The sequence below is a fragment of the Poecilia mexicana genome, unplaced genomic scaffold (assembly GCF_051168715.1).
Source record: "Poecilia mexicana isolate PSO_F unplaced genomic scaffold, ASM5116871v1 scaffold_12, whole genome shotgun sequence".
Classification (NCBI taxonomy): Eukaryota; Metazoa; Chordata; class Actinopteri; order Cyprinodontiformes; family Poeciliidae; genus Poecilia; species Poecilia mexicana.
In genome coordinates, this window is record NW_028263381.1 from 24,030,114 (window position 1) to 24,045,260 (window position 15,147).

At 41.2% G+C, this 15,147-nt stretch overlaps 1 protein-coding gene across 2 annotated transcripts; it reads right to left on the reverse strand.

Annotated features, from left to right (window-relative positions):
- Positions 1 to 20: 20 nt before the first annotated feature.
- LOC106907524 (MAM domain-containing protein 2) lies at positions 21 to 14,795 on the reverse strand. Of its 2 annotated transcripts, none has more exons than XM_014973284.2 (15): positions 14,609 to 14,795; positions 14,405 to 14,515; positions 9,465 to 9,751; positions 8,749 to 8,833; positions 7,809 to 7,946; positions 6,516 to 6,793; positions 5,774 to 5,867; positions 5,515 to 5,661; positions 4,713 to 4,832; positions 4,489 to 4,631; positions 3,943 to 4,024; positions 1,596 to 1,754; positions 1,262 to 1,515; positions 409 to 493; positions 21 to 336 (listed from the first exon to the last, which is right to left on the reverse strand). In XM_014973284.2, exons 1-15 carry the CDS (start codon positions 14,667 to 14,669, stop codon positions 290 to 292), a joined length of 2,091 nt encoding a protein of 696 aa, XP_014828770.2. In that variant the 5' UTR covers positions 14,670 to 14,795; the 3' UTR covers positions 21 to 289. The 2 variants fall into 2 exon arrangements, with proteins under 2 accessions (XP_014828770.2, XP_014828768.2); XM_014973282.2 differs by having other exon boundaries at positions 3,928 to 4,024; positions 14,609 to 14,794.
- Positions 14,796 to 15,147: the final 352 nt, after the last annotated feature.

Sequence of the window (15,147 nt, forward strand, 5' to 3'; positions counted from 1 at the left end):
AAATGTGACAACAAACAATCTTATTTAAGGACATTCTTGGGTTTATTAAAGCAATGAGCATTAATCTAATGCATATAAGTGTGAAGGAAAACACCGTCTGACACCCTGTGGCGCATCAGTGCAGAGAGAAAGCCTGATATATCTGACATGTTGCCCCATTCAAAACTGAGTTTCTTTAATCCACATGTTCCTGCTGACATGTAGGAGTCAACAACGCTTCGGGTTGTCTAATGTGCAAAAATAAAAAGTGAGGAAAGTGGAGGGTTCATGCATCCTACTGCAGATATTTCTACTCGATCTCGTTGGAGCTTCCCACGGCGACAGTGACCTCCGTCTCTGCAGGAAAACACAGAGGAGTCAGGAATATAATCTCAGATTATGTGATGTAATTCAGAGGGAGAGGGTCACCTGGGCAAGGGCCGCTGTCCAACATGATGTCATCGATGGCGATGTCGCTCCTGACTGAAGAACCGCGGGTCGCTTCAAACACAATCTGGAAAAAACACAAATCTTTTCTGGACAACTAAACGAAATCATAAAAAACTAAACTTTTACTTTAGTCCAACTTTAAAATAATACAGCTAGCCTTATGAAGACGAGAACGGCTAAGCTAAGTCAACAGGCTAATTTCAGTTAAGATAAAATAAATTTAATTAATACAAGCTTTTTAAACACGATAAGCTAATGCAAACTGGACAAGCTAGACTGAAGTAAACTAAAGGCTATGCTAGGATATATTAGCTTAAGCTAACATGTTTGGATAGAAAGTTAAGTTTGGGACGATTCATGACTTTTCCAGATTTTGTAAAGTTAAAATAGGCAGATTTTCTTTTCACTTGTCCTCTTTCTTTTTCCAACGGCTTGACGATTTAAGCCTCTGGATGAAACACGGATCCATTTACGGCTGATGTTTGGCTTCACTTCCATGTTTACAGGAGAAGTGATGATGGATAAATGGGAGTAAGAATCTAAAATTATCTCCTTATCTGGGTTAATGTCATGGCAGCAGCTCAAATGTTGTCATCATTGTTTTCAAGTTTCACCATTTTTCATTCTGTTTGTTTGGATTCTTCAACTGAAGAGAGACGATGATATAGGAGAAAAAATGACTGCAGACCAAAATGTTTCCACTAACTCAACCTGAAAACTTCAACAAACACATTGTGTTTATTTGCTTCTACATAGATATAAATAAATAATATTAATTTATTGTATTTTATACTCAGTAAATCAACAATAATAGGATTAATCTCTGTCTCACCTGATGGTGACTCTGGCTCTGGTATTCCACTTGGGCTCTCAGCCAGGCGATGCTTTGCTCGCCACTACGTTGCCATAGCAACACTTCCTCCCCATCCTTGTCGGCGAGCACCCGGAGCTTCCCGGTTCCCGACCCGTACATGTGGTAGAAGAACCGGAGACACTGAGGGCCCCGGGTCCCCCGGACAGGACGGGACATCAGCCGCGCGCTCTGACCCGGCAGCATGGGCGACGCCTCGATGTACATGTAGTACCCTGTCGCAGGCAGAGGGGGCGCCGTCTGAGGGATGCCGCTGCCACAACAGGAAACAGGAAGTGATGGGCGGTGGCCTCACCAAGTCCTGTGGTGTGGTCGCCTCTGGGGCCCGTGTAGGAAGTGGGAGTGGGGCCCCTCCTCTGTTGCCAGGCGGCAGCGTCCCTGTGTTTGTCCTGGGAGTAACCGCAGAGTCCGGCCTCGAAGTCACAGTGTCCAGGCAGCGGAGCGGACAGGAAGCCTGAGGCAGGAGAAACCACATGGTTGGTTCGACCCCGAGAAAGAACGTCAGAGCTGCTGCTAGAGAAAAAACAATTAACTTAAAACATTTATAACAAATAAACATGTTTAAAAAATTACTGTTTACTCCAATAAAAGAAATACATTTATTTAAAGCTACAAAATAAAAAAGTATTAAAAAAGAAATGTTTGCTTGGAAAAAAATTAATCTGTTAAAATGTTAAAAAAAATAATTAACTGAAAAAGATAAATAAAAGTCAAAGCAAAAAAATAACAAGAACAAGACAAATTAAAAAATAACTAAAAAAGAAACTGCATCAAAAAAATAAAAGTAAAAAAAAAGAATATATAATAAATAATAAATCTTTTCCTGAAACAAAAGTAACTATTTGCCTGAAAACAACCCAAGTTAACAAAAACAAATTAAAATATAAAAATGTTAAAAATCAGTATTTAAATATTAAAATAAACATACAGTTGTGGTCAAAAGTTTACATACACTTGTAAAAAACATAATGTTATGGCTGTCTTGAGTTTCCAATAAGTTCTACAACTCTTATTTTTCTGTGATAGAGTGATCGGAACACATACATGTTTGTCACAAAAAACAGTCATAAAATTTGGTTCTTTCATAAATTTATTATGGGTCTGCTGAAAATGTCACCAAATCTACTGGGTCAAAAATATACATACAGCAACATTAGTATTTGGTTACATGTCCCTTGGCCATTTTCACGGCAACTAGGCGCTTTTGGTAGCCATCCACAAGCTCCTGGCAAGCTTCAGGTCGAATGTTTGACCACTCTTCTTGACAGAATTGGTGCAGTTCAGCTAAATGTGATGGTTTTCTTGCATGAACCTGTTTCTTTAGCACTGTCCACATGTTCTCAATGGGGTTTAAGTCAGGACTTTGGGAAGGCCATTCTAAAACCTTAATTCTAGCCTGGTTTAGCCATTCCTTTACCACTTTTGATGTGTGTTTTGGGTCATTGTCTTGTTGGAACACCCAACTGCGCCCAAGACCCAACCTTCGGGCTGATGGTTTTAAGTTTTCCTGCAGAATTTGGAGGTAATCCTCCTTCTTCATTATCCCATTTACTTTCTGCAAAGAACCAGTTCCACTGGCAGCAAAACATCCCCAGAGCATAATACTACCACCACCATGCTTGACAGTAGGCATGGTGTTCCTGGGATTAAAGGCCTCACCTTTTCTCCTCCAAACATATTGCTGGGTGTTGTGGCCAAACAGCTCAATTTTTGTTTCGTCTGACCAGAGAACTTTCCTCCAGAAGGTTTTATCTTTGTCCATGTGATCAGCAGCAAACTTCAGCCGAGTCTTAAGGTGCCTTTTCTGGAGCAAGGGCTTCTTTCTTGCACGGCAGCCTCTCAGTCCATGGCGATGTAAAACACGCTTGACTGTGGAGACTGACACCTGTGTTCCATCAGCTTCCAAATCCTTGCAGACCTGCTTCTTGGTGATTCTTGGTTGACTCTTGACCATCCTGACCAATCTCCTCTCGGCAGCATGTGATAGCTTGCGTTTTCTTCCTGATCGTGGCAGTGACACAACTGTTCCATGCACTTTATACTTGCGTATAATTGTCTGCACAGTTGCTCTTGGGACCTGTAGCTGCTTTGAAATGGCTCCAAGTGACTTCCCTGACTTGTTCAAGTCAATAATTCGCTTTTTCAGATCCACACTGAGTTCCTTTGACTTTCCCATTGTAGCTTTTGTAGCTGAGTCTAATCACTGGGTCAAATGAGCCCTATTTAAATGGGCTCATGAGAAGTCAACAGCTGTAGTCAATCAGAATCACTTACAAGAAGTGAAGAGGCCATGACATGAAGCTAATTTGATTGACACAACTCGCTACATCACCAAAATTGACAAATTTTGTTGCTGTATCTATATTTTTGACCCAGCAGATTTGGTGACATTTTCAGCAGACCCATAATAAATTTATGAAAGAACCAAATTTTATGACTGTTTTTTGTGACAAACATGTATGTGTTCCGATCACTCTATCACAGAAAAATAAGAGTTGTAGAACTTATTGGAAACTCAAGACAGCCATAACATTATGTTTTTTACAAGTGTATGTAAACTTTTGACCACAACTGTATATCTATGTGTCCTTCAAGCCGCTGTCGTCCGTTAAAACAGACGTTGTTACCGGCCGTCAGCTCACAGTCTCCCAGGCTCAGGCTGATGTCGTCCAGCGCCACGGAGCCGCAGTCCCAGAAACTCCTGCAGGTGCTGACGAACGCCATCTGAGGAAGACAAACAGGAAGTGAGGCGCTTCTGCCTCTGGCTGCTGACCAATCAGTGATCAGCTCCATGTCAGTGGACTGGTGGGAGCTTTTAGCTTAGTGGAGAAATATGATAAATATGGCTGAATAAATGCGGCTGTTGGTTCTCTGGTCCATCTGTGTGATTTTCAGGTAACATTGGCTTTGATTATAAAAGGATGAAAACTTTGGAAATTATATTTTTCCAAACTTTCATTCTTCTGTATTCCTCCAGGAATTCTGTCCATTTTTTCCATTTGTTTTATTTTTTCTCACTTTTATTGTTTTCCCAACTTTAATCCAAAGTTCCTGTGTATTTTTCTCTCATGTTATTATTTCTTTCATCCTCTTCATTCCTCTGAAACAGTCAGGACTCGTTTTCCCGTGGTTTTTCCGTCTCCGTGTTTGTTCTTCCACATGTGGTTCTCCTCTCGTCTTCCACTGACCTTGGCCGGCTGCGACGTCTGGAAGGTTACGTCTGCTGAGATCCAGATCCCCCTGGACTTTTCCGCCTGGGTCCAGATCTTCTCCTGCCGGCCTCCCTGCTGCAGCAGGTAAACCACCAGCGCCTGCTCCGTCTGGTTGAAACCTGCCACAGATTTAATCAGAAAAACCCAAGATTCCTGCAAACCGTTCACACAGAGAGACTTCACGGCTGGAGTCGGATCACCTCTCAGAGAGAAGAAGAACCTGAGGCAGAACCTGGTGTTCCCCGGCAGCATGGGGCTGATCACCCTGCTAACGTAGCCGGAGCGCGGGCCCAGCCGGGAGTGAGCCAACAGGAAGGATCCTGGTGGGAGAAGACGGGATTTATGTCCCTGTGAACGTCTGTTTTCAACTACAGAACGCCGGGATTTCATAAGAACTGTGTTGGTTATTAGCTAAGCTAAGAAAGAATCTGTTTCTGTTCCGCTCTGACAAAACTCCTTTAAACTGAAGGAAAACAGGAACTGAACTGAAACGACCTGCAGTGCTGGGAAAACTTCTGGTAATTCACTAATACCGAAGCTAATGTTTAGCTTAGCATTTTTGCTAACTTTTACATTTTTTTTTGCTTTTTTGTAAATTTTCAGTTGAATAAAGTTTTGGTTATTGACTGGCAAGAATTCTTCAATATTCATGCTCTTATTTTGAAGTGGGTGGGGAGTTCCATTTCCTTCGCCCACTAAATACCATGCTATGCTAAATTAGCATTAGCTTTCACTAAATAACATGTTAATATAGCACCTTACCATTAGCTTCTACTAAATTACCTGTTGATTTAGCTCTCTAGTATTAACTTCCACTAAATAATATGTTAATATAGCACTTTAGCATTAGTGGAACTAATATTTCTGATTAGTTAATGTTTCCCACCACTTAATCTTTTATTCAATCTCATTTTAATGAACATATTTCACCATCCATGTTGTGCTAAATCTGAAAGGTTTGGTCCAAAATCTCATTAAGTCGTTTTCCCAGGTTTCCCTCACCTGCCCCTGTGGTGTGGTCTCCATTCCTGAATATGTTGGGTTTCACCGACACTCTCCTCCAAGACGATGCGACGCTCCGGTCCTGGGTGTAGAGGCAGAGACCAGATTCAAAATCACAGTTGGCGATGGACGGATTGAAGGTTGGCTCTGTGGAAGTAATGCCAGGGATCAGCATGTTGGCAGAAATCATTTCTGCGGCTCTCCCGGGTTTTTGTTGGCTTGATGGGATTCGTGGTGAAGACAGAAGTCCACAGCTCACCTGTGTCTTTGTTACAAAACTCTGGAGAAAAGGAAATGTCGTCCAGAGCAACATGTCCGCCTCTCGGGCTGTTAAAGCCCACCTCAAAAACCACCTGGAGGCCACAGAGACAAACAGAAAGACATAAATAAAGCTGCATGGCAGCTCTGCCACAAATCTGGAAAATATTGCATGTTTCCTGTTTCATTGCAACCAGAGCAGAAGGAAATGTGGATTTACTGTAAAAAAAAGAGGAGAGTGAGATATCCTCTGCCTCTGCTCCTCAGTCCGGTTAGCAGTGGACAGAACCAGAAACTCTTCATGGACAGAGGAGAGTCTGGTTGAGGAACCTCAGAGTTTCATCTCTGCTTTTTGTGCCAGGATGAGAAGCAGCTCCAGTCGTTTGGGATTGGCATCAGTCTCCAGTAGAAGAGTTCAGGTGTCTTGTGCTTCGTTTCCACTGAATGTTACGGCATGGGTTGATGCCGAACCACAGAGTCCAATCACCAGTTGGACCCAAACGCCTGACATGGCATCACACTAGTGCGATAACAAATGTGAGGCACGCAGGAACATCTTTCTGTCTAACTATCAGTGGAGTGTGTTGTGGGACGCAGCAGGTTGACCCAAACGGTCCAATGGATGTACGACTAAAGGGTTGTTGGTCCGTATGCTATGGAGACTGTTGGACTCTTACTGAGCCCAAACGCCTGACCTGGTGTCACAGCAGTGTATGTATCAGTTAAAGCTGTGGTTTCCTGACCTGCACTGGGTATGGAGCCTTCAGGTCCACCTGCACAGGTATCCACTCTCCTGGGGGGCTGATAAAGTCGACCCGGTTGTCCGGCTCGGCTCTCCACAGCTCCTGGTACTGGCCCAGGCGGTCCCGGGTGAAAACGGTGAACATGTTCCCTCTTTCCTCGCTTCGCTGGTACTGAAAGCTCAGGCAGCCGGACATCGGCATCGTCGCCATGGGAGACACCAGCTTGGCGACCTCTTTGAACGTCTTGGCGTAGCTGGAGTCGACGTACATGAAGTGACCTGAGGAAGACGAGCAAACCTGGAGGAAGATTTCCCTGCACCACGGCGACGCCGTCAGCGGCTTCGGGTTGTAGCGGTTAGCTAAATGACTATAATCCAGTCAGATGCTCCAGATTACAGGTTTCCAGCTGTGAAGTCCCATAATCTGCTGGTTTGTTTCAGTCTAAATATAACGTGTGAAAGATGCTGAGTCATGATTTTTGTTTCACAGACACACAGAGCTGCTGACGGCGTGGAAAACAGAGAGCAACAGTTAACTGCTTTATTTATTCATTTCAACAGATTGTTTGGGTGTCAATTAGTAATTGATTAATGTGATGATTAATCATTTAATCAATAGTGCTGATTATCCATCAGTTTAGTCTAATTAGCCTCTGATTAATTAGCCTTAATCAAAGACTAATTGAGTAGCCTTCAACTAATTGATTAATTGATTAATCAGTTAATCGAAGCCTTTGTTCAACCACTGAAGCCTTTTTCACACCTTATTAGAAATATATGTATATAAAATACAAGTAAGCAAATAATTTAATTCCTTTTTAAATAAGAAATAAACATTTTTTGCCTAAAAGACAATAATATAGCTTGATTATTTGTAATAAAGGAAATATCTGCAGCAAAAAAAATATATTTCTAACATGAAAAATTATTATCTTTCTGCTTCACCTGGTTGATCTGTTGATTATTATTTGGATTAATTGATTAATAATTGGATGGAATTTGAAGCTAAAACTAGATGACTTGATAAGTTTTGGGTACAATATAAACAAGAAGTTTTTATCTTAAATGTAAATGTAAATATATTTATACAATTTTTGGCTTAATTGCTGTTTTGATTATATAGTTCTTTCTGCAGATGGCCTCTTGTAGAGACTGTACCCTCCAGTTAACGATTAATCGGTTACTAAATTAGTGGACAGTTATTTCAATGATCGATTAATCACGATTAATCGTTTCAGTGTTACTGTCAGTACAGAATTAAAGGCATCGCATGCAGCTGGACTCTCCGCCTCACCTGTCCTGTTGTGGTATGTGTGATCGTCCGGCATGCCGTTGTGGACCAGCTGGACTCCGCCGCCGCCAACGTACCAGTTCACGTTCACGTTCCACTGGTTGTTGTAGCCGCACAGGTGAGGCTCCTCAAAATCGCAGTCTGGAGACAGAAGAACCGAAATTAACCTGCAGTGTGGACAAAACTAAACAAAACCATCGGTATCAACAATGACGTGACCCTATAGCTGCCCGTTAATCTGGGAAGAGTTGGTTAAAGCAACATTTAGAGATTAAAATATAAGAAATTACTGAAAAACTGAAACTCAGTGTACACATAATTTATTCCACATGCTTATTTCTGTTAATTTTCATAAGATAAATGCAGTTTATTAAATATAATTGTCTAATGTGCTCGTATTACTGCCTACAATTCATGGCGAAATCAGAGCGATTTGCTAAAGAAGCTTCTTCATTTTCAAACTCACAACTTTCCAAGTTTCTTCCTGCAAATTTTTGACTTTTCACACTCAGAAATGTTGTTTTTTCTATTTTTCTGAGATTAATCTGAAAATTTCTGACATTTTTTCTAGCAAATTTTCAACTTTTCATACTTTGAAATTTACATGTGTTTTTCTAGAAAACGTGTGAGATTAATCTCAGACTTATCCATATTTTTCTAGCAAATCTTTGACTTATCAAACTAGGAACTTTCTAAGTTTCCTACAATATTTTTTTAAATTAATTTCAAAATTTCAAGATTTTTGGCAGCAATGTACTCCCTTTTTTTCTATTTACAATGCTGTAAAAACAAGGGTTCGCCCTGTTGCTTCTTTTGTTTTGTTTTATTTTGTTTTCTTAGTGCTGGAGCTGCAGAAACGAGCAGCAGCTGTTGTCCATCAGGATGTTGTTTGTCTTCTGATGTGAGCAGAGATGTGAATAGCAGAAGAAGTGCAGTGACCCACCCAGGCAGTATCCGGGGGTGATGTGGATCTCAAAGATGGACACGCTGCTCCCTGCGCTCGCTCCAGCCCGACCTTGGATCACAATCTGCTCACAAAGGGACAGGAACACCCAGAGAAGTGACAGCAGCAGGTTTAACGTAAATTAGCACTAATTGAAAACATGCATGCAGAGTTTCTTTGACAGAGAGGCGTTAGAGGGCCGAGGCGGCGCAGGACTCTGCCGGTGTGTTTATGTGATGAGGGGCCCACACATGGCGGAGGCCTGGCACCTCATCATCGTGGTCCCGGTCCAGTCCGCCGGGCTCTGCCTCGCTCACAGCGTAAACACCAGCTCCGTGTTTACGCTACGATAAAAGCTCTGCGCATCGGACTAATTTTACACAGACGTGGGGAACCGGGCTGCAGGAGGTTCTGCTGCAGCAGCAGAGTTCTGACTGTATTCATCAATAATGGTCCAATAACTAGACTCTACGGAGAACAATAATCAATAAGGTGGAAATTTACAATAAAACAACAATTAATTGGGTTTTATGAGGGATTGATGGATGTTTAGTTGGATGTTTTGATGTACGTATGGTTGGATGTACGGTTGGATGTTTTGTTGTTTACAGTTGGATGTATGTTGTCTGTACGGTTGGATGTGCGGTTGGATGGTTGTCTGTATGGTTGGGTGTACGTATGGTTGGATGTGCGGTTGGATGCGGCCCCCTCCTCACCCTGAACGGCTCGGTGGCGTTGTGCAGATCCACGCTGGCGATGACCCAGCTGTCTGATGGCGTCCTGCTGCTCCACAGCGGCGTGTCGAAGCTCCGCCCCTCGCTGCGCCTCAGAACCTCCATGTGACCCGACTCGGCGATCTGGTACACCAGCCGCACGCAGCTCCACTCGTCGTGCTCCAGGGACGGGCTCAGCAGGATTCCTGTCGCTTCTCTCTTTGGTTCGATACCAGAACCTGAGCTGCCCTCCGCGTCGTCGCTCGCGGTTTCCACGGCAACAAAATGTCCTAAATAAAACAGAATAGACAGGATATTTATATAAAACTATTATCTAACGCAATATTTTCCACTTATCGATTCAATGTGAACAGAAGCTTTACATCTCTAGACACTGAGAACAGTCAGTGGTTACTTCTGCTAATATGCTAATTGTTTGCTTAGCGTTTTTGCTAACTTCGAGAATGTTTAGCACACTTAGCTACCCTAATTACATTTCTTAAAATAAATTCTAAATTGCTAATTTTTCATAAATTTCCATTGAATAAAGTTCAACATCTGTGTTGAAATTTTAGTTATGAGCTGTTAAGAATTCTTCAAGTAGCTAGCCGTTTATATCGTCATATATAAACGGCATATATACCTTGCTCTTATTTTGAAGTGAGGAAACTGTTTATGCAGCAGTTCAGTATCCTCTCCTCATGTTATCCAAAACTACAGGCTGTAGTTTAAAATCTGCAGATGCACTGTGTGCCTCCTGACCACTTTAAAGTGGTTAGTTAGGCTAAATAAAATTAGCAACAGAGTTAGCAATACTCAACAACTATAAAACTAAAACCATTACAAAGAATCAAACCATACAGGACTGCAATAGCAAATTTAATCCGCTTGAGGGTAATATACTGTGTTGTAACACATGTTGTGTCATAGATGACTGAAATTAGCGCTTTAGCATTAGCTTCAGCTAAATACCATGTTGGTATAGCACTTTAGCTTTAGCAAAACTAATATTTATGATTACTGCATTCAGGTCTTCTCCCAGTGCTAACAGGAAACAACCAATCCACCCATTGCTGTATGCTATGCTACAACTAGCATAGCTTGTTGTGAATGCTAAGGCTAATTACCATGGCTATCATTGATGACAAGCGGTTTTCCTGTAATGTTAAGTTGTTTCTGCACTACCGGCACATTTGGCAGTTAGTATATGAGAATGATTGGCAGCGCTAAGACCCGCCTCCTGGCTCTGATTGGTTGTTTCTGGTCGGGAGCGATGCTTTTCTTCAGTAGCTCAAGGTAGAGGTGGAGGAGATCAATCTTCACCTCATATTCTGTATCATAGTTACATACTGCAGCTTTAAAAGCATCATAATTTCCAGAACTTTCTCCAGCTCCAACGCTCCGTACTCCGGTGTGCATTCCTAGCTCCGACATCTTATCCAAAACAAATGCAGCATCCGTCCCTCAGCACCCAGTTAACACGTAAAACAAAACAGTAGAAGTAGCGAATAATTTCTGATACATTAAGTTACATAACATACTGAAATATGGACGATGCAGCTAATTTCAGTCAAAAAGGAGAAAGGATTTCCCCTTAGGAAAAACCCCAACAAACTAAATGCTATTTATATTAGAGTCTCTGAAACAATATACAGAAGTGAGTATGGTAATCCAGATCAGGATTTAAAACCCAGAGTCATAAGTCTCTGACTCAGTTCAGCATGAAATCCTCCTTCGTGACCCCTGTGAGCCTCGGGGCATTTGAGCTCTCAGTGGTCTGTCATTTATTATTTGCCCCTGTGGAATGCTCTGCAGCCTGCAGCTCCGCAGAATGAGAGGAAAACACCCAAGAGACTCAAAACAGCCACTCAATTGGAAACTCAATAAATATCAACTAACCGCATCCAGTAGTTAACATGGCGTTGCTCGTGCTGTTTGGTGTAAAAAGAGCATAAACAAAAGCAGAAGAAAGGAGAAGAAATCGACAATTAATGGCCACCACTGAGGTTTTATAACAAGCTTGAGGACATAGCAACCAGGATGGAAACAGATGGAGGAAAGGCGACTGAGTCATGAGTCATGCTGCTGCAGCACGGCAGTTTTTAGTTAAGTTCAACCAATGATGATGGATGGAAACACAGAAAAGCTTACAGAAGTTTTTCCAGCGCTGTCTGGTTTACTGGTGATGCAATGATGATTACAGAATATCTATTTTAGCACCTAAGAATTTCCAAACAGTAGTTATTTAATAAATTAAGCTTAAAAAAGCTAAAACAAGTTATGGTCACATTACAAAGCTAAGCCCAGAGCAACAGAGTTTACTTAAGCTAACAGTTACAATGTAAGCAACTGTAAAATACAAAAGTTTTCACATTAATTAGTAGAGCAGACGCTAAAACATTAGCATTCTGTGGTTAGCTGCTAGCATAACTCTGACTGGTTGCTAGCTCATACTAAAGCTTCAAATGTTTCATTTGTAGTAAAAACTCAGAAATCCCGATTTCCGAAGGAAAGAAAATCAACTGCACTGCCTGCAGGAAGTTGGATTTTATATTCTGGAAGTCGTAGAGTTTTTCAAACATCGACTTCAGGATCCAATATGGCCGTTCCTCTCGGAAACGGTAGCAAGCTGTGGTGAAAACATGTTTATTTCAGAGTTCATCTAAAGACATTTTCAAGAAAAAAAGAAAACATGGAAGCTTCAAATACTAGAAAAGTTCAGAAATAAATGTCAAAATTTCTGAGTTTTTGCTATCACATTTTCCACTTTTTGAAATGCAGAAAATGTCTTTCTTCTTTTTGTAAATTCCAAGATTAAGTATTGTGGTGGAAATTTACTCTTGTTTTATTTCTATCTACAACGGCACTGATACACTATTATAATTTAGTCTTGTATATTATATGTAGCTTATGTTTGAGCTACATTTGAGCTAGGTAGCTAGCAAGTGAATATTAAGCATTAAGCACTAGCTAGCAAGCATTTTAGCATCACAGGAAAGTGTAAATTTATGGCCAGTTGGTGTTTGTTTTTGCAACCGGCTTACTTCTGTTGCCAACCCGTATGTGTCCAGGTGTATTTGGTTTAAAAAAATAAAAATAAACTTGGGACTGCAGCGGTTAAAGCAGTTTCAAACAGCAGGATTCCCCAACCACCATATGTATTTACGGTTTTCCTGCATTAATGTTCAATTATGGTGAGGTTAAAAGAAACTATCCTTTGCTTATCTTTAAACGTCAAGAATAAAGTGACCTGAAGTGTGGCCTTGAAGTAGGCCACACTCCATGTCACAGTTAACTTGACACAGTCCAGCTGTCTGCGCTAGCTCCAGAGGTTCATGCAGCCATTCTTCCTAACTCTGAGCGTGAATATTGTTCTTCAGCACACAAACATGAATGCACAACAAATGACAGAGTAATCACTGTAATCACACGATCTGAGCTCCATTCATCAGGCTGTGAGCTACACAAATAAACACTGACATAACTTTGATATAGGGATGTACTGAGCTCATTCATATGAGCTGCACTACAAACCCGAGGGGAAGCCAAAATGTGCCGTTTCTCTCTCTCCAGATGTTCACTGATGCTGCAGTCAATGCAGACCAGATGGACCTTTTCCTACAGAGGGCTTTAGTGCTTCAGCCAAAAAAAATCAGCAGCAATAACAGCATCTTGAAGTTACATTCTGCATCCTTGAAGCTGCAGATAATCAGAAGAAAAATCGAGCTCCTCTTCCTTTTTGTTTTTGTGCCTAATTGTAAAAGCCATCTGTAACTGCCATGACAGTTGCTGTGGAGTAACTGTGACAACGGAAAATAAGCCACCATCTTAGCTCTCGCCTCCTTCTTATCTGATTTATGAACAATATAAGCACATTACAACTATTACTCCATTACAGTTTTTGACTACTCTGTGCTTGCCTACCAAGATGGCGGTTCAGGATCACTTCCGGTTTAGACTTGTAGTTACTATGTACTTTCTAATTACTATCTTTGAGCTAAATTATGACAATTATTATTACTAAGAAAGTTATAACATTGTCTTGGAAAATATGCCAAGTGTTATTTTAATTAATGTAAATAAATGTGTTACACTTTGCTGATGTACATTTTAATGATAATCTGGAAGATTTTCTTCAGCGCATGTAGCTAGAAGCTACCAGAAGCAACTAGCACAGCATGTCATGAATGCTAAGGCTAGTTAGCATAGCCATGACTGCAGATAAACAGTTTTTCTGTAATGTTAAGTTCTTTGTTCTGATTGGTTGTTTTTGGTCGGTTCATTTTGGTAATAGGGGGAGGAAATGGAGGAGATTAATCATTATTATATAAATATACTTTCACAACATAGTGACAGTATTAACAAATGTGGAGAAAAAACATATCTTAGCACATGTGCTGATCGTACGGAAGAATCTGTATAATCTTTGATCTAAATTATGACATATTATTCATTAAAAGAATTATAAAAAATAGACAATGTTATAACTACATATTTTGCTCTCTGCTATGCTGCAGCTAGCATAGCCTGTCATAAATGCTAAGGGTATTTAGCATGGCCGCCGTTGACGGTGAGAAAACGGTAAGTTTGTTCTTATTGGTTTTTTGTTTTTGTTTTTTTTTCTGGGAGGAGATCGATCTTTGTTATATATTATAATGTCACAACATAGTGACAGTTTTCACAACACATTTTAGCACATTGATGGCAGGGATTGTGCGTCCAGATCCTGTAGGCTTCAGCTAGCATAGCTGGTTTCCTGTAAGTTGTTCTGATTGGTTGTTTTTGGTCGCGAGCAGCTCAGGGAGGATGTGGAGGAAATCGATATTTATTATGTAATACTGTCACAACATGGTGACAATCTTAACAAATGTAGGGGAAAAACATGTTCTTCTGGTTATAGTTACACACAGTAGCTTTAAAGATGCAGCAGGGAATAAAAGTACCGTCTCTGTGCAGAGTCCAGCTGGTAAAGTCTGCGTCTGACGTATATCCGCAGGTGTTGGACTCAAAGTTACAGGAGCCTGGCAGCAGCCGGCTGTGGGCTCGGACTGCGGCTTGGAGCGCAGGAATAGAAACGGAGAAACAGAGGAACGGTAAGTATGAATCATCGGCAAGTGTCGTTATTCTGCAGCATAATGAGAGCTTACCGACAAAAGCCAGGAGGTAGATTTGGAGCATCGCAGTTTTCTGTCTGAGGAAAAACGCCATCGCTCTGTGGTGAAGTCCAGAAAATAAAAGAAGCAAAGAAAGTTGTTTTTTCCCCCAGAAAAAGTGTTTGCAGGGTTTGTCTGAGTGTCTCTCCAGCTCAAAGACTGGCAGCACACTGCAAGGAGGAGGAGGAGGAGCAGGGAGCCAGAGGTCGGAGAGGAAGGGTGGGAGGAGAAAAGAAGGTGAATGATGAGCTGAAAAGAGCATAAAACTTGTAGATGGAGAGCAAACAAAACGTGATAAAAACACTGATAGTCACTTTATCAAAACCAGCTGGCACCATTCAGCTCTGCGGAAATCAATCTACACTGCAAAAACACAACATCTCACCAAGTGTTTTGGTCTTGATTCTACTGTAAATATTACACTAAAACAAACTCACAGCAAAGATGTTTTTGTCCAGTTTGGGCTTAATTACGTTTATTTTTAAGCCTGGATATTTCAGTTAACGATTAATCAACTACTGAATAATCTGAAA

Excerpts from the sequence above, each read along its gene's own strand:
- LOC106907524 (XM_014973282.2), bottom strand. The coding sequence starts at position 14,669 with ATGGCGTTTTTCCTCAGACAGAAAACTGCGATGCTCCAAATCTACCTC. Across the intron at positions 8,834-9,464 it reads ACGCCACCGAGCCGTTCAGG|ATTGTGATCCAAGGTCGGGC; the intron begins GTGAGGAGGGGG and ends CTTTGTGAGCAG. Across the intron at positions 1,516-1,595 it reads CGACCACACCACAGGACTTG|GGTACTACATGTACATCGAG; the intron begins GTGAGGCCACCG and ends TGCCTGCGACAG.